The sequence below is a fragment of the Pan paniscus genome, chromosome 21 (genome assembly GCF_029289425.2).
Source record: "Pan paniscus chromosome 21, NHGRI_mPanPan1-v2.0_pri, whole genome shotgun sequence".
NCBI lineage: Eukaryota > Metazoa > Chordata > Mammalia > Primates > Hominidae > Pan > Pan paniscus.
The window spans coordinates 52,124,906-52,146,724 of record NC_073270.2 but is presented as its reverse complement, the minus strand read 5'-3'; the positions used below and the strand labels follow the sequence as shown (position 1 = coordinate 52,146,724).

The window sequence follows — 21,819 nt, the reverse complement described above, 5'->3', positions numbered from 1 at the left end:
GGAGTGCCACCAGAGGCCCGCTTAGAGCTCACAACCTATGATTTGACACAGCGAACAAAAGCCTTTTCCTTCACTCTAGGACTGCATACCAAAAAGAAAAAAAAAGTTTGGGGGAAAAAGAAAGCTGCCTCTTGGGTTAGCTGGGAAATTACCTTCCTTCAGACCCTGTAGCCCGCAGGGGAAAGGCGTCCTGTTTCTTTAAGAGGCCTCCACTAGGGGGGCGGGGACGGCCGGCGTTTTTCCCCTCTACCGGCAGCTGTGCCCGCCCCTTCTTGAGTGACAGACAAGCAACCTAATTGAAGAAAGAGAGTTCGGCGTGACGGCGAGTCGGAGCAATAGAAGCCGGGCCCGGCCTGTGCGGGGCGGGGTCCCAAGAAGGCGGGGCGGGCGGAGGCTGGAGGAGCCGCCGAGCGGAGACCCGGGAGCGGGAGCTGGGCCTAGGTCTGCGCCCTGGTGAGTGAGGGGCGCCCTGGGGGCCGGGGCGCGGCAGGCGGTGGAGAGGGGCCCGGCCCGAAAGACGCAGGGAAGAGAGGCCGGGCCGAGCGTTGCGACTAGCGTCTGCTCCGGAGGCTGAGGGGCTGAGAGGGCGGGCCTGGGCTGGACCGCGCCGGTTCGTCAGGCCCCCGAGGGGTGGCGGCCCTGCCGGGGCCTTAGGAAGGGAGGAGAGACCGGGTCCTGGACCCAGAAGGGGCGTCGCGTGGCGGAAGAGGGCGGGCCAGGCAGTCAGGCGCGGGGGCTGGGCTGGGCAGCGGTCGGAGGGAGAAGGAGGGAGGCGTTGGGTGGGAAGATCGGGGAGGGGCGGCAAGGAGAGGGCTGGGAAGAAGCCGGAGAGCGCTCGGGGCGGGCCCGCACGAGTTGAAAGCCCGGGGTCATGCTCAACCTGGACCCGGCTGCCCGCGTCCACCAGTCCGCCCCGTGGATCCTGCTGGCTCAGTAGCACCCCGGTGCATGTACTTTCCACCTCCTGCGCTCACCCTTCAGTTCAGGCCCCTCTCGCTTCCTGCCTGGGCAGTTGCAGTGTCTTAAGTGGTCTGCCCTGCGCAGGCACGGGGCCCTTCTCCTGTCGGCCTTGCACCGTGCCCAGAGAAACCTTACCTTTTTTTTTTTTTTTTTTTGAAACCTTTCCGAGACGGAGTCTCGCTCTGCCGCCCAGGCTGGAGTGCAATGGCGCGATCTCGGCTCACTGCAACCTCCGCCTCCCAGGTTCCAGCTCTTCTCCTGCCTCAGCCTCCCGGGTAGCTGGGATTACGGGCGCCTGCCACCACGCCCAGCTAATTTTTGTATTTTTAGTAGAGACGGGGTTTCACCGTGTTAGGGTGGTCTCGAACTCCTGACCTCAAGTGATCCGCGTGTCTCGGCCTCCCAGAGTGCTGGGATTACAGGCGTGAGCCACCGCGCCCAGCCGAGAAATGCAGAGCAGATCTGGATACTTAGGGCATGAAACTGGCCCGGCGTCCCACCCCTTTGTAGGGTCAGATCCAGAACCTCACTCAGGCCCTGGAGATCTGGTCCCGCTGACCTCTCCCAAGTCTGTCTACTCGTCCGTCCGCTTGCTCAGTGCTCTCCACACACTGGCCTCTTTCTGTTCCTTCTACATCCCAAGCTCCTGCCTTCCTTGGGGCTTTTTATTTAGTATTCCTCCTCCCTGGTCTGCTCTTCCTCCCCTGGCTTAGTCTTGTAAACTCTTCTTCATCCTTCAGATCTCCGCTTAAGCATCACTTCTGCAGGGGAGGCATCCCTGTCCCTGCCTTTTCGACCAGTACCCCACTTTTATCACCCTGGGTACTTGTCCTTAACAATACTTGCACAACTGCAGTTTTACATTTATTTACAAAAGTATTGATATTTCTCTGTCCATCCCACCAGATTGTAAGGTCCACGAAGAAGATAGTGTCGGTTTTGCTTCATGTAGCATCTCTAGCATCTCACACAGGGCCAGGCAATATAAATATTTACCAAATAAATAGATGCAGGGTTTGAATTTGGCAAGAGGAAGGGGATGTGAATCGTGGTCACTGATGTCCTACCTGCAGGGGAATGAAACTGACATTTGGAATGCTTTTTGTGTGCCAGGCTCTATGCTAGAGTGATGCTGCTGTCTAATAGAAATGTAATGTGAGCTATAGATATAATTTTAAATTTTCTAGTAGCCACATTAAAAAATGGAACAGCTGAAATTATTTTAGTAATATATTTAACACAATATATTCCAAAATTATATTATTATAACATAATCAATATTAAAACATTATTAATGGGATATTTTACGTTCTTGCTTTTTGTACTAAGTTTTTGAAACCTGGTTTGTATTTTACACAGAGGGCAGCCTGTGCCACTTTTCAAGTGGTTAGTAACCACCTATGGCCAGGGATTGTGGTATTGGGCTGTACAGTGTCACACACTTTGTATACCCTCTAGAGTCTTTTGAGATAACTGTTGTTATCTGCACTTTACTGATATCGATAGTGAAGCTTCTAAAAGAGGTTGCCTGCCAGGGATAATTCTAGAGTTTGTAAGTGGAGGAGGTGAGATTAGGAGCCCTATCTGTTCATCTTCAGTCTGGTCTTTCTATATATCTGATGCGGACTCTAGGAGGTGCAAAGGAAGTTTGAGGGTACAGGAAGTCAGGACCAATCTTCTTTAAAAACTTCAGTGTACAGCATATTCTAGCTTGTTCTGTGCTCAGATAATGTGTCCAGATGTAGCAGTACCACCTGCCAAGGTGGCCCAGCAAGAAGCATATTTGATGCAGTTGAAGAAAAGCCTGCAAGGCAAGTCCTTTGACCTGGTCACCATACCTCGGCCCAGCCTGGACTAAGTCTGGTCCCAGGACCTGGATAGAAAAAAACACATACCATGCAGCATCTCAGAGATGCTGAGAATACTAGGCTTGAGTTTATAGCCTGGCTTTTCTTTTTTTTTTTTTGAGATGGAGTTTTACTCTTGTCGCCCAGGCTGGAGTGCATTGGTGCCATCTCGGCTCACTGCAACCTCCACCTCCCGCGTTCAAGCGATTCTTGTGCCTCAGCCTCCTGAGCGGCTGGGATTACAGGCGCCTGCCACCGTGCCCGGCTGATTTTTGTATTTTTAGTAGAGACGGGGTTTCACCATGTTGGCCAGGCGGTATTGAACTCCTGATCTCAAGTGACCCGCCCACCTCAGCCTCCCAAAGTTCTGAGATTACAGGCATGAGCCATGGCGCCCGGCCTACAGCCCCAGTTCAGCAATTGCTCACTGAGTATCTACCACGTGACCAGCACTGTTGTAAGCCATTTTTGGTGATTGGGCAGTGTATGTCATAGCCTTCATCTTCAGGATGCTTCAGGTATACTTGCAAAGACAAGACTGGATCACATAAAATGACTAGATGGTATGCAAGGCATCATGAGGTGTAATGAAGAGCCAGAATCAGTATGGGCTAGAGGCTGCAAAGTGGCTGTCTTGGCCAAGCTGCATGATGTGTTTTTAAAAATGTTGGATTTAAACTCCTCTAGGCAAGGTGGTACTTTGCAGTGTTACAGACCCTACATGGAGGCTGCTTGTTTTATTTACTTACCTGCTTGGCTGCCCAAGACATTTGAATTTATAACCCTATTAGGCATGCTATGCTGGTTTCATGTGAGTCACTAGAAAATATTTGTTGAGCACTTCTTATTTGCCAGGCATTGTATTAGCTGCTGCTTTGGAACTGATCATAACATTTTCCAAAGTTCTTCCACTGGGAAATAGTAATAATAATAGTGGAACACCAACAAATGCTTTGCCTTTTGTATTGACTTTCCTCCCGGACTGCCTTCACATATGCTCTCTTATTTTGTCAACAATACACAACATACCTGCCTAGCAGGTAGGGCTTACTGTGTTGGGGAAACGTGGTTTCAGAGCTTTTGCAGTTTCTTCAGGTTCACACGGTTAGAATTCTGCTATTATGCTTAGTGCTTTATTATCCCACTTGATGCTCACAACAGCTTTACGGGGTAGAGTTGATGCTAATCCCCATTTTACAGGTAAGAAAATCGTTAGTGCTAAGATCCAAGTTCAGGCCTTTCCCACTCCAGAACACAGCTCCTAACTTGTTAAGCTACACTTCCTCACTAGAAGGCCAAAGTTGGAAGAAAGCTCAAAAACATCTAGTCCAGCCCCCCATGTAGATCAGGACCTGAGGTCCAGAAAGGCTTGTGTTTGTGGCAAAGCTGTGCTGCAGGAGGAGGACTAAACCAGAAGTGGGGGCCTACGCCTTCTTTTGTCCCTAACTGGTGGCATGGCCTTGCCAGCTTCTCTGGACTTCAGTTCCCTTATTTATGTAATGAAAGGGCTTGGCCTGATTTTACGCTGAGAACAATGCTGTGCTGTTATGGTCGGTATTGAAGGAGTTCACAGCCCGAGATTTTAGTCGTAACCCAGGACTCTTCCCAGCACACCACACTCCCTCCCTACCCAAGCTCCATCTCCTTGTGCAATCACAGTTTTCTAAAGTTTAATTCTGAAGGTCATCTGTATTTTCCATCTCAGTTTCTGTTTCCTCTCATTTCCAAAAACTGAGGTAAGTGGTTTGTAAACACTGACTTTTTGTAAATTCATCTCTTCAGTCATTGTGGTTAGGGATTTGGAAAGTTCTAGGCAATTAATAATCCTCAGTCAGTAGTGTTTTCACTCTCTTCTAAAGGCATCTAGGTCTGGAGGCACCCTGGAGGGAATTTTCCTGTGGAATTCTATGGACACAGCTATGTGGCAGGCAGTGTGCTGCAAACTGGGGGAAGAGTAGATGGGGGAATAGACTTAGGCTTCATGAGTCCTTGCCCTCAGGTTGTCAACTCACCTGGAGCTGTGGGTCAACCCTGAGCATCTGAGAGTTTATAAATGACCTAGGGTGTGTGTTGATGGTGCACAACCAGAGTTGAGAACCACTGTTTCTCGGACTTTATCTGATCTAGAGCCTATGTCCCAGACTTGAACGTGCACTTGAACCACCTCAGGATCTTGTTTGAAGGCAGATTCTGATTGGGTGGGTCTGGGCTCCCAGGGATACTGCCGCTGCTGGTATGCACATCACACCTATTGTAGCCAGGGAAGAGACTGCACATAGAGAATTATAAATCAGTAGGATCATGAAGGTATGTACAGAAGACTGGGATCACAGATGAGGCTGCAATTAATTTTCCCTGAGGTGAGAGGATTAGGAAAGCCACATAGAAGAGTGATTATCTTAGCTGGGCCTTGAAGGTTGAGTAGAAGTTTGCCAGCTGGACAAGGAAGAGGAAATAATAGCACAAGCAAACATACAGACTCAGAAGAGCATGGTTTTTCAGGGAACAGGTGGTCTGGTGAGAACATGGCATCTGCAAAAGCGAATCTGAAAGCCAGTTCCACCACAGAGCCACGGTGGAACTGGAGTAAGTTGAATGCTCTGCTAAGGAGCTTACTTAAGCACTGTTCTTTAAGTATAGGAACACTACAGAAGGTGTCTGTGCAGGATAAGAGAAGACCCAGGCCATTCTTACAGCAGGAATCAAGATGAAGAAACCCAAATAGTTCCCCTGCCCCCACACCCCTTCTCACCACACCTTTGCCTCTATGTAAGTTTGTGGCTTTTAACCATGTGTGAATGAGTCCTGTGTCTAACATACTTCAACAAAAAGGGGAAACCTCAGCTGCTGTTGGTATGGTGGTCCTTCCCAGGGCTTCCAGCAGTAAACATAAGAACCTTAATCTCTGCCAGTCAAATCCTCCCTTTTCTGTACCTCAGAGTCTGATCGTCATTCAGTGGACTGAACTAAGGGAAGTTGAATCACTTCTCAGATGAGAAGATTTCAGAGGGGGAAGCCTTTATAGAGATTGTGTTCTCGATTAGAAAGGGCGTGACTCCAACTTGCCTTCTTGATGAGGTTGCATTCTGTTGCAGGAAACATAAACCAAACTTACCCATGCCTCCTTCACCAAATCAAAAGCCAAATAACTGAACAAAAAGTACACATCCGTTCTTATCCTTAAAGGAATAGGGGGAAGGAGGGGAGCTGGAAACCTGGCATTCTTCATCCCAAATTCCTTACTGATAGGAGGAGATCATCTTTCACTTCATTCCTTAAGATTCGGTTTCCAACCCTGCTCTCAGAATCCAGCTCCGTGAAGCAGCAGTCACTGCATGGGTGATTGATAAAGCTCCATGGGGCTTCTGTAACAGTGCTGATTTTATAAGCACACCTTCTAGAAGCCACTTAGAGACTGCTCCATTGGAGACACTAATGTTCCTATTTTTCTCTACTTTTCCCAGCTCTGTGTTTGAAAAACTGGCCTTTCATTCTTATGACTTATAGTAAAATTGTCATCAGGTCAGTGTGTGCCTGTCTCCTGTTTTGTAGCATTTTGAGTTTTCCAAATCATCCTTATATCTGTAATGCTTAAAGAGGAGTGGAAGGTAGAAGGGTGGAGAGTTGTTTAATCCGGAAGGGGCCCTCTGGGCCTGGATATGGAACTACAGCTCCCTTATGCTGGTGGTTTGCAATTGAGCTACAGTACTGCTGAGTGGCGGAGCAAGAGGCTATTTATAACCCTGAGAATTTTGCAATGTTACTGAATTCCTTTGACCTAATTTCCACTTCCTTTCTAGAATGAAAATGAAGGGAGTAAGCAAACACGTGCTGGAAGGGTTCCCTATAAGGAGATCCTTTATCCTGGGAATATTATCTGGAGAACAGAATTATTTCTAGTCTCCTATCTCCTGATGTTTCTTTTCGATAGGGAGAAAAGCAGAGGGATGTTTTCCTCTTTCTTTCAACTAGAGTTAGGGGTGCTAACCCTGATTTTTCAGTAAGACTTATTCTAATGTTTGATATGAAAACAACAGTTTTTTATTTTATTTTTATTTTTTAATAGAGACAGGATCTCACTTTGTCACCCAGGCTAGAGTTCAGTGACATGATCATAGTTCACTGCAGCCTCGAACTCCTGGGCTCAAGCAACTCTCCTGCCTCAGCCTCCTGAGTAGCTAGGGACTACAGGCACACGCCACCATGCCCAGCTAATTTTTATTTTTTGTAGAGAAATGTCTCGAACTCCTGGCCTGAAGTGATCCTCCTGCCTTGACCTCCCAAAGCATTGGGATTACAGGTGTGAGCCACTGCGCCCAGCCAAAACAAACCGTTAAACAATGGAAATACTGTGTAGTTAGAGGGTATTGGGACGCAGAGGGAACACCAGACAGCCTGCACAGTTCATGCCTGTCCCTGTCTGTTTGGAGCCAGCCTGGTTCACAGGAGTGGAAGAAATCAGAGCCATTGGGTTTAAGCAGACACAGGTGCTTACTGAGCCTTCACTGGACACCAAGTGCTGTGCTAGGTTATGAGACTGCAGAGTTATACCTGTTCTGGAGGAGGAGCTAGTGGAGATGTGTAAATATGTAACTGTAATAGAGTGTGACAAAATCGTACTCATTAACGGAAGTATGAACAGGATGCTGTGAGAACACAGAGGCCCCTATCCTATTTACTTTTGCCAGGGAAAGTAGAGAAAGCTAAGACTAGTACAAGGAGGAGGTAACATCTGAACTAGGCTCTGATGCTTGAATAGGAGCTCTTCTGACAGTCAGTAGGAGGAAGAGAATGGGCAGAGGTACAGAAGAATTGAAAGAACATGGCCTGCCTTATAGAAATAGCCCGTCGTCCAGGATGGCTAGATTGTAAAGGACCAAATAGCACACGAGGGAGTGTGGCCCACCTGTAGACAGTGGAGAGCTGTCTTCTGTTACAATGGTGAGTTCTTGCTGTGAAGGTTTCTTAGCCTCAGTGTGCTTTGGTTTCAGATACACAAACCAGAAATCTCCACAAAGCACCTGCTGCGGGTCAGGTGCAGAGCCACCTGCTTTCTCATGGCTTTCCAGCAACACCAGACAACCTGGTATCAAATTCTGGCTGTGCCACTTGCTAGCTATGTGACACTGAGCCTTCTACTTAACTCCTCTGTGCCTCCATTTTCTTATCTCTAAGGTGGGGATAATAACATACCACACAGCATTGCTGTGTGGATTAAATGAATTAATATATGTAAAGCCCTTAAAATAGTGCCTTAGCATTATGTAATTGCTAGCTAATGTCATCATCTAAGGAAGTATTATATAGAGTGATGAGAACTGGCTTTGGAGTCCTAAGACCTAGGCTTGAGACCCAGTTCTGATGTGTTGGGTTGATTTAGTTTTATTTCTTTTCCCTCCCTTCATTTTTTTTCTTTCCTTCCTTCTTTTAGGAGGGAGGTGTAGAAAGAGGTACATGGAGAACAAGTTTGTCAATCCGTCTGAACTTCAGTTGCCTTACCTGTAAGATAGGAATGTTTTTCAGAGTTCTTATGAGCATCAACTATAATAATGATATAGAAGTGAGCAATCAACTATAAAGAGGCTACCTGGGCTGGGCACAGTGGCTCACGCCTGTAATCCCAGCACTTTGAGAGGCCGAGGCAGATGGATCACCTGAGGTCAGGAGTTCAAGACCAGCCTGGCCAACATGGTGAAACCCCGTCTCTACTAAAAATACAAAAATTAGCTGGGCGTGGTGGTGAGTATCTGTAATTCCAGCTACTCAGGAAGCTGAGGCAGGAGAATCGCTTGAACCCAGGAGACAGAGGTTGAAGTGAGCTGAAATCATGCCATTGCACTTCAGCCTGGGCGACAAGAGCAAGACTCCATCTTTTAAAAAAAATTAAAAAAAAAAAAAAATAAAGAGGCTACCTGTACGTTACTACTAGATATATGATTACTATGAAGTTACCATATAACCGATCTGTTTCAAACAAATCAGACCTATCTAGTGGGTAAGAGCAAACCAGAGCAAACCCATGGGTTTTGCTCTCATTAATTCAGCCATTGTTAATTAAGTGCTTACCCAGTACCATCATCATATGCTAGTGATGCTGCTGTCTGCTCAGACCTCCATTTTAGAGTTCCTGCAGAGCTTGGGGGCAGCTGTGGTCTTAGGCTTATTAGTTGCAATGAGTAGAAACATAGACTAGCTTAATTTATAGGAGTTTTATTGGCAGGATACAGTGGACTTTCAGGTACCCCGAGCATAGGAAGTAATAGCCACATAATCTGGAAAGTTAGCAGGTAATGGCTTTTCCATCTCTTTCTGATTTCTGGCCTCAGTTCATTTAGATATTTATGGATTCCTCCTGCAGAATCACTTCCTCTGAAAGGCTCTTGGTTTTTTATTCTCCATATCTTTGGCTCGTGCGGATCTTTGGCTTGCCATGGTATTTGCTCTGAAGCTTACTATGATCTTACTTCTCCAGGGTCATTATCACCCAGTTCCCTTAGTCTGTGTCTTTTATTTGTTTGTATGTATGTATGTGTGTATTTATTTATGATGGAGTCTCATTCCGTCGCCCAGGCTGGAGTGTAATGGTGCAATCTGTGCTCACTGAAACCTCCGCCTCCCGGGTTCAAGCTGTCCTCCCTGCCTCAGTCTCCCAAGTAGTTGGGATTACAGGCGCCCACCATCATGCCTGGCTACTTTTTGTATTTTTACTAGAGACGGGGTTTTGCCATGTTGGCCAGGGTGGTCTCAAACTCCTGACCTCAGGCAATCCACCCACCTTGGCCTCCCAAAGTGCTGGGATTATAGACATGAGCCACCACGCCCAGCCAGTCTCTGTCTTTTAAATTCAAGAGAAAGAACTGGAATAGTTCAGCTAAAGTTGGGTATTCACTTTAGTCCCATCAGCTATGGCAGGGTTGTGGAGAGTGTCATTCAGTTCAGAGAGGCTGCCTGGGCTTTGTGGGAAGGACAGAGTCACTGAGAATGGGGGCTTATTAATAATATCTTTCAAATAGTTTGGTGGTTGCAAATCTCCATGCTTTAAAATGTATATGGATTTTTAAACAGCCGAGAATCATTCAGGGCTAACTTTAATAAAGAGAGAGTCAATCTAGGATATGTCATATGGGGTCAAGAGAAAATAATAGCTATAACCTAATGAGCTTTAGCTTAATCTCCAAAGACAGCGTTCAGAAAGGAGTTAAAAATCATGTGGTTTGTTTCTTAGCAGCACCATCGAAATTAAGGAAGGGTGTAACTTCATTTGGTAAGGACTTTAAAATGGGCATCCTCACTTGGGTTTTTAAAATTCCACTTAAGAATCATGGACTTTTAGACTTAGAAGGCACCTGAGACATGCTTTAGTTCTACACTCACATCTTTCAATAGAAGAAAACTGAGATTTGGTTAAAGGGCCATGTATACATTGTGAAAGACCTAGGATTGGGTCCTGAGGCCTTTGGTTCTAAATCCAGTCACTTGTTTCAGCAGGGACAATTATCCCAGCCCAGTGCTCTTTCTGTTGTACCTTCTGTGCCTGCTTATTTTAAAAATAAGAAGAAGCCAAACTAAACAAATGATCTAAAAAGTCATATCGTATAGTTCCATTTATATGAAGTACAAAACCAGGCAAAACTCATGGATGATGATAAGTCAGAAATTCCCCTTTAAAGGACTGGAAGGATTGACGGGAAGAGGAAGTATGAAGTAATTTTCTAGGGTGATGAAAATGTTCAGTGTCTCGTTTTGAGTGCTGGTTACAGGGAGATGCATGTGTATATTTATATGATGTATATTTATATATACAAACATATGTACCCTTAAGCCCTCTGCATTTTATTGTATGTAAATTCTATCTCAGTTTTTAAAATTGACCTCACAACCGTGCAGTCCTGTCTACTAATTGCAGCAGCTTTGCCGATAAGGATAAGGATGCATCTCTAGGCATCCAGAGATTGATGGCGCCACCCCTAGAACAAGAACTCCCTGTCTTGCTGTAACTGGAGCAGAGCATTTTCCCCAGAAATTATGCAGATAGGGCCAGTTTCTTTTCTGAGGTTTGTCGTGTGTCTAGGCACATAAAAATTACATGTGAAAAATTCTGCCATGAGCTGCAGAAGTTATGGAAGCCTTGGGGGCCATAAGGCCAACCCACTTCAATCCCTTTAGGCTGCGTTTAATTGCAGTGGACAGAAGTTGAGGCTGGCTCAAAGGAAAAGGGGAAAGCATTGGCCGAAGCCAGTCCAAGTTCTGTCAACCGTTATGACTTACTAGCTGGGTGACCTTGGGCACTTAACAAAACACTGAGCTTTAGTTGTGCCATCTTCAAATGGAGGTGATAATCCTGTTCTGCCTAATTCGTGGGGCTGCTGGGAGGACACAATAAAATAAGTGAAAGCACTTGGAAAACTAGTTCCTTTACATTGTCGTGTTCTGGAAATGCTGGCTTTTTATGACAGTAGACTTCTGAAGCATCCCATCCTGACTAGGAAATGGTCATGAAAGCATCCCTCTTTCTGAGGCCGATGGGCTTGTGGGGGACAGGACTTTTACTCCTTTTCATCTAAGAGGTTTATACTTACCAGGCTGTGAGAACTGACATCTGTGTTTGGGCTGAAAAATTGATAGCATACATGCATAATAGCCTCGCGACAGCTATGCTTTGTACGCCAGGAGAGGCAGGTGGTCCCCATTAGCGAGGCATGAATTGTGGGTGAATGGCTAAACCTGGAGGATGCAGAAAGGTCTTTTTCATTAAGGCCTCTCCTGAACTTGTAGGCAAGGAGTGTAAATATACATTGAAATAATCCATCAGCCAAGTGACTTCCCTTCGTCAGACCTTGGAGAGAGAATGCTTTAGTTACTGCTTGGAATACCAGTAAGCTATCAGAGTTGCCTAGGATACCAGTCACATGGGCCCATCTTCCAGACTTGCTCGGGATGATTTATTTTCCTTTATTTTGGAGAGAAGTGGGGGAGGGGGTCAGAGGTACTTGCAAAGCCTTGTCCTTATAAGAGGGGCCCTTGTGTGAGGATATCCTTACCTCTCTCCACTTGAGTTGTCAGCCGCCCTTGCCCTTGGCAGTAGGGACGAAAATAGCATTTCCTGTCCCAGTTATCTTCCCCATTTTCTGATGTCGTCCCACACAGAGGAGGCTTTGCATTGTGTCCTTTGAGGGGAAAGGGGTGGCATCGATGAGTGGGGAGGAAGCAAGAGAGCATGTAGCTGGGCCCTGCTGACGCTGGGATCTTCCTAGGATGACTGCAGAAAGAAGTAGCCTGGCTCCTCCAGCTAACCACTCAACCAAGAAAAGGCTGTCTATTCTTATCTGTCTCGGAGCATATGCTTCTCTCCTCCCAAGGTCTCAAGACAGGAATTTGCAGTAAATACATTCCTCTACCACTGTGTCTTCTTGACTCTTAAACTGAAGTGCCACATTGGCATATCTTGGACTGGCTGATCTGTGGATGATAGATAGTTTGTCCCATTTCTTCTTGCTGATTTAATCTCAAGAGACAAAATCCTAAGCAGAAGTTGTGGTATGATCTAGAAAAATTCAAACCAAGTAGTTTCATGTGTTACTTTATGCAGTGTCTGTCTTCAGACTCTTCAAAACATGTAACAAGAGTGAAAAATGAAGAAATACTCTTTTTCTACCTTTCTGATTCTTTCTCCCCAGGCAGCCGTGTCTGTGTTTTTGTCTCGCAGAATTAGAGCCCATTGGGAACGATGCCACCACCGTCAGACATTGTCAAAGTGGCCATTGAGTGGCCAGGTGCTAACGCCCAGCTCCTTGAAATCGACCAGGTATGCTCCTGAAGTGAGAAGCATTGGTTCAAGGAAAGGCACCTGGGGAGTGCATGGCAGAGGACATCTTGAGGGATGGGGACCACCGGCATCAAGAGTAAGAACGAGCAACAGGAAGGCTAAGCTTTGGGCCTGGCCCACCCTAGGGAAGGTCGGTCACCATGGCTTGGGAGAGGCTTCCTCTTCAACAAAAGCTGTTAGGAAAGAAGTTCATTCTCATGCCCCAGCTTGACCCTGCTTGGCAGGCCTCTTGTCAGAACCTTGGCATGAGTAGGATGTTGCTGCTGTTGAAGGCTTTCTCTCTCTCTCTTTCAGAAACGGCCCCTGGCATCCATTATCAAGGAAGTTTGTGATGGGTAGGTTGAAATGGACCCCGTTTTCAACAGTGGCAGCTCCGACTGAAAGAGCACTCCCACACCTTGAGGGGAGTTCTGGGAAGGATCTCCAGTTAGGCAGGTCCTCAGCATGGGGGTCTTGGGAATCATTGTCTTGGGAAGGAAGTACAGTTGACAACCATACCCCTAAGACGTTTATACTTCTTAATTTTTTCCTTAAAGTCTAGCATTGCCCTATTGAGGTAGGATCTGAGACCCCTCCTCAGTTCTGCACACCTCCTATTGTGGTGCTCATCTTTACAAAAGGCTGAGGCCATGATTTTTTCAACATGACAACCTAAAGCTTTGTTTCCGCTGTATTCCAAATAGGCCACCCAATCCCTTGAGCAACTCTTTTGAAAATTACTTATGAGCAGCTTCTGAACAAGAGAGTGGCCAAGTGGGATATACTGTTTTTCTCTTGCATAGGTGGTCGTTGCCAAACCCAGAGTATTATACCCTCCGTTACGCAGATGGTCCTCAGCTGTACATCACCGAACAGGTTAGTACAGGGAGAGGCAAAATCAATATGGGCCTTGCTTGGAAGTAAACGACCCAAGGAGACGGCACTATTTATCTTCACTCAGCATCCAGGTAGCTTCCATGTGTTGGGTAAAGAGTCACTCTCCGGACAGACTGGGAAACACCAGCCCTTGTTCTTCCCTAGTGGCTAGAAAAAGGTGGCTTTTACTTCCTGAGTGCCCAGGGTGCTAGAGGAGGATCTTAGAAACTCTTTGCCAATGAATAAGCAGGAGAAGAGGGCCCGACTGAAGAGCCTCAGTTACATCTACTGTAAAAAAGACAAAACATTATTGTTGATTCAACTTGCTTGTACCACTTTAACATTTTATCTTAGTTACTTTTTTTGTTTGTTTTTCACTACTCAGACTCGCAGTGACATTAAGAATGGGACAATCTTACAACTGGCTATCTCCCCGGTAGGTATTCTTTCTTCCTTAGGAGTTTATTCATGTCACAAACAAATATGAGCACCTACCATGGGCCAGACTCTGTTCTAGAAATAAGGACTCTGGAGATAAGAAAGTCAGTCTTTTTGTATCAGGAAATAGTACAGGAAAATAAGTCTGTCTTGGTTCTCACCACCTAGTGGGGAGTAAACAAATGCAATAGAAGGCCTGTCTCAAGGGTCTTGAGAGAAAGTTGCTTAGGGAGCTGTGGGAACTCACAAAGGGGACCACCTAACTCAGCCTGGAGATTTCCAGAAAGTCTTGCCAGAGAAGGTGTCACTTAGCTCAGATGTTAAAGGATGAGCAAGAATTAGCTAGAGAAATAAGAAAAGGAAAAGTATTCCAGTCAGAGAAATCAGCATATGCCAAGGCACAGAGGTATGCTGTGTTTGGGAAAAGCAGGAGTGCTGGGTGGCTGGAGGCTTGTAGCAGTCATTGAGAAGCCAGATATTCAAGGTTCCTTGATGGCCTACTCATAGGTTTCAACTCTGTCCAGAAGGAAACTGAGGACATTGAAGAATTTTAAGCAGGAAGATACGTTATGTTTAGATTTTAAGTTTTAGAAAGATCACTTTAGTGACCATGTGGAAGATGGGCCTTAAGAAGAAGGTTGGTGGTAGTAGGAACCTTTGAAGAGGCTAATAAGGAATGTTAACAGCCCAGTGAAGGCAAATGGTAATGGAGATGAAAGGATGGATATGAAGAGTATCTAGGAGGTAAGCTTTATGAGTATGGTGATATGCTGGATGTGGAAGGAAAGGGGAGAATGGAGGATGACCCTGGTTTCTGTGAGAGCAGCCCTTAAAGGTCACTAAGGAAGCAACCAGAAGGGTAGAAAGAACACCAAGAAGGTGAAGTGACTGAGGAGCTTTGGGCAGGGAGAGTGTCAGGACTGAGGAGAGTAATGTCTGCAATTTTTAATAAGCAGAGAGATTTAGTAAACTGAGAGCAGAAAAGCTGTCTAATGACTTGGGAGGTTAGAGGACACTGGTGATACTCACAAAAAAGTTATGGTGGGGAGGCCAGGTGGCCAGACTGAAGTGGGTCAAGTAAAAGAAAGGTAAAACAGTGAGGACTTTGAGTCTACTGCTGTATCAAGAAGCTTGGTTTTAAAACACAGAGAAGGTGATAACGCGAAGGGGACGTGGAGTCAAAAAGATGTGCTTTTTAAAAGCAGGTAAGGCATTCATGTGTTTCACAAATCAAAAATTTTCACAGAGATGTAGCAAAAGGTCTCCCCGCAACTCCTGTCCCCATCTGCCCAGTTCCCCACCTTTCTGACCCTTCGTGGTGGTTGTTTCTGTTGCAATTTTTTATGTGCCCTTAAGAATGTGTTCAGATGGAAGAGAGGAAGGTTGAAGGTGCAGGAAAGCAGGTAATCAATAGAACAGGACCTTAGTGGACCAGGAGAAGAAGGACTCAAAGCCCAGGTGGAGGGAATCACTTTGACTGCTAGGCCCATGAAGAAGACAGCCAATATGGTTGCACCTTTGGTTACATTTGTAGAAGGGCAGCCAGAAAATTAAGGGCATGATGGCACCTCTTTTCTTGGTGCAGAGAGAGACTGGTTCATCTGAGAGGAGGGGAGGTATGAAGTGATATCAGCCAACGTTTACTGAATGCGTATATTTTGCTAAATACTTTGTGTAATTAAATCATCTAATCTTTACAGACATCCCATGAGATAGGTACTCTTGATAGCCCCATTCTGTAGGCAAGGAAACTGAGGGTTAGAGAGGTTAAATTACTTGCCACTTGTCACACAGCTAATAAAGTAGCCAAGCCCGCTCTCAGACCCAGGTCTGTCTGACTCTAGGCCCATATTCCTCCCATCATGTTCTTCTGCCTCCCCCTCTTCTCCTGAACTCTTCTCATCTTAAGGACTTCATTCTTCCCTCCTAAGCTCTGGTAGTTTAATACGACAGTCTGGGAGTTACTCACTTTTATGGAAGTGCCAACACATTTCACAGACCTCTTGCACGGTGTAGTTGACTTTCCCAGAAGCACATCTCTCTGGAGCGGGAGGCAGCAGCCCAGAAATGCTGTCTCAGGAGGAAAACTGACATTTGGAGTTGGAGGTTTCTAAGTGGGATGCAGACCAGTGCTCTTCAGATTGTTCTATGCTATGACCTTTTCCCGTGGTGCACATTTTCTCCACTGTAGAGATAGCGAGGGCTTCTGTATTGCAGAGAGCACTGTGCTTTGAAGGGCCAGCTTTGTAATAGTAAAAGAGGAGAGGCAAAGGGGAGAGGGCCAGCAGGCCTGACTCCTTGGCAGCAGCAGGAATTGGGCTCCAGTCACTTGCTTAACACTGAGAAAAAGGAAAGAAGACAGGAGTGTTTTTGTTCTTAAGTCTCTTGCTTTCTAGTGGAGAACATTAAATTAACACCCAAAAAACAGAGAATGATGAAACAATAAATTGTGAGGCACTATGTAGTAACGAGCTCAGCAGAAGGAAAGCCCACTGAATACTAGAGGAGGGATTTTAGCCGCAGCTTGCAGAAAAGGAGGCAGGCATCCTGCTAGGAAAAGTTCATGTGCCAGGAGGAGGTTTTGTCTTCACCAGCCTTCATTTTCAAAAAATGATTGGGAAATTGTTTCTGGCTCCTTGATGTTCTTAAAGTTTCCCCAGAACTGTCACTTTGAGGAACAATCATATGGATTTTAAGAGAAAGTTTTTAAAAAATTGCCAGGCTTTTCACATTTTAGGATTAAAAGGGACCTTAGAGGACATCAGATTAAATTCTTCACCCAATGCAAGAATCCCTTCTACAGCGTCTTTGACAGATGGTTGTCCAGATTCTCCTTGATTGCTTCTGCTGACAGGGAGCTTAATACCTCAAGAGAAACCTCTTCTGCTGTTTAACAGTTTTATAAATTTTATTTTATTTTATTTTATTTTTTTTGAGATGGAGTCTCACTCTGTTGCCCAGGCTGGAGTGCAGTGGCACGATCTCGGCTCACTGCAGCCTCTGCCTCCTGGGTTCAAGCAATTCTCCTGCCTCAGCCTCCTGAGTAGCTGGGATTACAGGCGCATGCCACCATGCCCAGCTAATTTTTGTGTTTTTAGTAGAGACGGGGTTTCATCATGTTGGTCAGGTTGGTCTCGAACTCCTGACCTCGTGATCTGCCCGCCTTGGCCTCCCAAAGTGCTGGGATTACAGGTGTAAGCCACTGTGCCTGGCCAATTTTATTTTATTTTTTATTTTTGAGAGTCTTTCTCTGTTACCCAGGCTGCAGTGCAGTGGTGCAGTCCTAGCTCACTGCAATCTTGAATTCCTGGGCTCAAGCAGTCTTCCCACCTCAGCCTCCTGAGTAGCTAGGACTACAGGTGTGCACCACCACACCTGGCTCATTTTAAAACATTTTTTGGAGTCAGGGTGTCACTCTGTTGCCCAGGCTGGTGTCTAACTCCTGGCTTCAAGCAATCCTGCCTTGGCCTTTCAAAGCCTTGGGATTACAGGCATGAGCCACGCACCCAGCAAGACAGCTTAAATAGAAAACCTTCCTCTATTAAACCAGTATCTCTTTCTCTGTGACTTACCATCGTTAGTGGGCCTCCCAGATGCCTCCAGTATTCCCTTGGTAGGAATTTTTTAAATCCATAGGCCAAAGCGGTACAGAAAAGATGCAGATAACTACAGATTGGTTTTGGCATACTAATAACTCCCTGATTGATTCCACAAACATTTATTTAGCAACTCCTAAGCTGTGTGAAAAAACTAGTTCTGCCTCAGGTTTGGATGTCCACAGAAGGGCCTCTGTGAGCTATCCACAGAGTAGTAACCTGCTCCAAGGAGCAGATGGCACATATCTTGTCCCTGGCCTCCTAGTCCCGGGCTGCACGCCAGCTGATGGAGAGGACCCAGTCATCCAACATGGAGACCCGGCTGGATGCCATGAAGGAGCTGGCCAAGCTCTCTGCCGACGTGACTTTCGCTACTGAGTTCATCAACATGGATGGCATCATTGTGCTGACAAGGCTCGTGGAAAGTGGAACCAAGCTCTTGTCCCAGTGAGTATGACTAAGGTCTCGTTCCAAGGACTTTGACGATTTACTACATCCCACAGGGCATCCTAGTCTCATTTCCCTTGAGTCAAATAAGGAGTTTATTGAATACCACCTGTGTGCAGAGCAGTGTGCCAAGCACTAGAGTCCATACCAAGAGATATAATTCCATATTGTGATTCTAAATCATGTAGTCTATTTGGGCTCTCACAAATTAAATAATAGTACAAAACAGTACTGTGCCAAGTGAGCAGTGAAAATAGGGGCTAGAGAAGTCAGGAGGAGAGGAGTCACGTCGTGACAGACCTGTTAATTGCTGGAAATGTTTGGTTTGATGAGGGTTAGTGAGCAGATGGTCCAGTATCTCCCAGGTGTCTGTTTGTAATCATCCCCTGCTCCTCCCTCTTCAGTCACCTCCCACCCCATACACACACACACACACACACACGCACACACACACACGCCTTCCTTTGTGTTTACCACAGGTGTCAACCTACCCATTCACCATCTCCCTGCCACACTTTTGCACAGGGAGGAGGAGACCAGAACTTTGTGATACCCACAAGCATCTTCATCATACCCCAGAGTTCACATGCATGCGGTGGGCAGTTGTGCCTTGTGAGCAGCAATCAGTAAACAGGTGCTTGGAGCCTAACCTGCCAAAGAGGGAGTCAGAAATCTTCTCAGCCCATAGATCAACTATTGAAATTGTTAGCCAAATCGAGTAACTAATCATAGATATTTGTTTTACATATTGGATCTTCCAGCTGTATTGAAGTCCTGAAGCCTTCAGCTGCCATCAGCACTGACATAGTTCTACAGTCTCCCAAGGGTGCAGGGTTAGACTGGCCTTAGTTTCACTCTCTTCAGCCTGAGGATAATAATAGCTACCTTGCAGTATTATTGTGAGAAGTATTGTTAATGAGAATGTGTCTGAACATGCTTTGTAAATAGGAATATCATCTGTTAATTCTAGAGCACTGTACAGATGTATAAAGGATTAAATGTATAAGGAGAAGAGAAAAAAGAGAAAACATTTTAATCCTTATTCTCTACCAGCACTAGAATAAGAGCTTTGCATACATCATCATCTTGTCGTCTCCACAACCCTGTGAGGTTAATGCTGTGAGACTAACTTGATTTTACAGAGGAAGACACTGAATTTTGAAAAGATAAAATTTGCTTGGTTAGTAAGGTGGACAGGAACTGAACCCATCTCTTGCACTCTACTGCCTCTTGGCCCAAAGGTTAACATGGCACTTACACTTCCTTAGGTTCTCCCAACAGGTGTTGGAGTTTGACAAAGGTCCAATGTCTTCTTTGGTCTTGGGAAATAGATAAGTGATTCTGTGTCCCTGGGATGAAGCATATGGAGAAGGAAGATCTAATTACCCAGCAACATTTTTTTTTTTTTTTTTTTTTGCAGCGATAGATACCTGGGCTGAATCTGCTCTACACTGGCTAGGTGTGCACACAGGCACTTACAGTTACAGTTGCATCGACTGATTTCCCATGGGGTGTTCACATTAAAATTCATCTTTTTTGTGGCTGCCCTCACACCTGTGTTTCCCGATCTGAATCTTTGTCTATTTTGTGTGTGTGTTGCACGTGTCTCAGCTACAGTGAGATGCTGGCATTCACCCTGACTGCCTTCCTAGAGCTCATGGACCATGGCATTGTCTCCTGGGACATGGTTTCAATCACCTTTATTAAGCAGGTGAGGCCTCCAACATTCTGTCTTTCTCTCCTCCCTCAGCTGCCAGTTCACAAGGCTTAAGGGGAGATACAGGCAATATTGCCATTCTGGTGAGATCAGCTTTATATTCCCTGGGGCCAGATTTTTCATCCTCAAGCTCTAGTCTTCTGTGGCTTCTGAAAGATTTGCATTTTGTTATATTCTCAGGGCCTGCACTGAGATGGAACTGGACCGTCAGAACTAAATATGATCAAAGTAGAATTAGATTGTCAGTGAGACTGGGGATAAAGCCAGCCAGTCAACCAGTACTAGCCCTGAGTCTTTTGACCGACTTCCTGAGCTCTCTCTTCTTTTTATATATATATATATAAAAAAATTTGCATTTCATTTGTAAATTTGCCTTCTATTTACAAATCTGCAAGGTAGCCTGTTTGGATTGTCAGACTAAGTTCAGTGGGTGGGAGAGGGTACTTCTGGTTTTACCCTCCTTTCTTTTACACAAAGGAGCAGTGTCAATTCAGAAAACTGAACTAAAACCAATGAATAATATTGTATCTGCTGCCCTAGAACTTCAGCTATCATTGGCTTAGGACATTGGGACTCCCCGACACTGGACACAAGTGAAATGACCATGTGTCAAGGATATTATAATGGGGACTGAGAAGAAGGATTAGAGTAAAAGGCTTCAAGGTCCTTTCTACCTCTCAAAGTCTAAGTGTGTTTAGCGGGAGTGTGTGTCAGGGGAGGTACATGGAGATAAAATGAGATCCCAGTATCAGTAAAATCCTCTGCTTTTTTATACCCCACTTTCTCAAACTGGAACCCTTATTTTGATAAAAAGAATTAAGCTTTTAGATTTTGAGGAAACAATTAAGTGGATACTATAATCTGAGATTAAGGTATCCATGCCAAGGGAATCCCTGGCACATTGGCCAGGGTAGCCATAAACCAGATACCACTATCCACCTAGCAACAGCTGCCCAAATGTGAAGCAGAGAGAGCTTCAAGGGCTAGCATCAGATGCTAAGCTTCTATCTTTCTTGGGCCCTGAGCTTCTCAATTGATGTGCCATCTCTGGGTCTAGATTGCAGGGTATGTGAGCCAGCCCATGGTGGACGTGTCAATCCTTCAGAGGTCCCTGGCCATCCTGGAGAGCATGGTCTTGAACAGCCAGAGTCTGTACCAGAAGATAGCCGAGGAAATCACCGTGGGACAGCTCATCTCACACCTCCAGGTGTGAGTAAAAAACCCTACACCTCCCTCCCTTCACTTGTCTGTCCTCTTTTCTCCTCTTATTTTAAGTCTTCCAATCCTACTCTCCTTTGCTTATATTCCAAGCTGCTGGTTGGCTTCTTCATTCATCACCTCTTCCACACTCCTGCCAGAATTTCTCCCATCATTCAGACTTGATCATGTCATGCTCCTGCCCAAAATCCTCTGTAACTCTCTCTGCCCCTTAGGTTAAAATGAAGATTTTCCCAGTCTTCCCATACCAGGGTGGTACCAGGCAAAATTAGATGCTTTCTCACATGGGCCCAGTAGTCTCTGTACCTATGATAATTATATAAAATACTGGATTTTTATTATCTGTTGCCCATTTTGAACATACAGCCCCCTTGAAACAGAGACCAATCATTGTTGTATCCCCTGTTTTGATTTAAGTAGAGGCTCAATTAGTGCTTGTTGAATGAATGCTCACTGAACCGACAATGCACTGTGGGTGATTTGTAAGAAATATCACACAGGTGTGAGTTTGGAATATCAGTTCAAATCCAGGCTCTTCTGCATACTAGGTCTCTGCCATCAGCAAGTAACCTAGTCTCTTCTGGCCTCAGTTTCTTCATCTCTAGAATAGGTTAATCACCTTCACCTCTCACACTGTGAGGATCAAAGGAGATTTTAAAAAGGTCCAGCATAGAGGCCAACCTGGGTTAGGTATTCAGTAAATTCAGGGGCTTTTTTCCTTTGTTTGTTTGTTAAGACTCTTATCACATCCTAAAACATTTTACCAGATACTGAGACCATATGACAAATGAACCCATTGGAGCAATGTTTCTCCCGTCTCCGCTGTTTTTACCTCACTTCCAACCAACCTACACCATGTAAGGAAGCTGGACTTTGCAAAACAGTGGTGGCACTCCTGTTGATTCTCTTCTGACT

At 45.6% G+C, this 21,819-nt stretch overlaps 1 protein-coding gene and 1 long non-coding RNA gene across 5 annotated transcripts in view; one reads left to right on the top strand and one right to left on the bottom strand.

The window, feature by feature from the left end:
* The window catches only part of LOC129394904 (uncharacterized), a 36,158-nt gene that overhangs the window by 5,405 nt on the left and 8,934 nt on the right, over positions 1–21,819 (bottom strand). The window contains exons 2-4 of the long non-coding RNA XR_008622293.2: positions 19,228–19,318; positions 15,896–16,265; positions 153–13,776 (exon numbers count right to left, since the gene is read on the bottom strand). This is a non-coding gene — a long non-coding RNA (uncharacterized LOC129394904). The remainder of the gene's footprint in view (positions 1–152; positions 13,777–15,895; positions 16,266–19,227; positions 19,319–21,819) is intronic.
* The window catches only part of ELMO2 (engulfment and cell motility 2), a 40,642-nt gene continuing 19,146 nt past the window's right edge, over positions 324–21,819 (top strand). For 2 of the 4 annotated variants that reach the window (XM_003826002.7, XM_008951398.6), the window contains exons 1-8: positions 324–453; positions 12,514–12,612; positions 12,928–12,968; positions 13,416–13,488; positions 13,874–13,924; positions 17,788–17,969; positions 19,581–19,680; positions 20,744–20,895. In XM_003826002.7, coding sequence (XP_003826050.1) covers positions 12,535–12,612; positions 12,928–12,968; positions 13,416–13,488; positions 13,874–13,924; positions 17,788–17,969; positions 19,581–19,680; positions 20,744–20,895 — 677 coding nt within the window. In that variant the 5' untranslated portion in view covers positions 324–453; positions 12,514–12,534. Of the gene's footprint in view, positions 454–12,484; positions 12,613–12,927; positions 12,969–13,415; positions 13,489–13,873; positions 13,925–17,787; positions 17,970–19,580; positions 19,681–20,743; positions 20,896–21,819 lie in introns of those variants that run through there. The other 2 variants (XM_003826001.7, XM_034947552.1) reach the window with 2 other exon arrangements.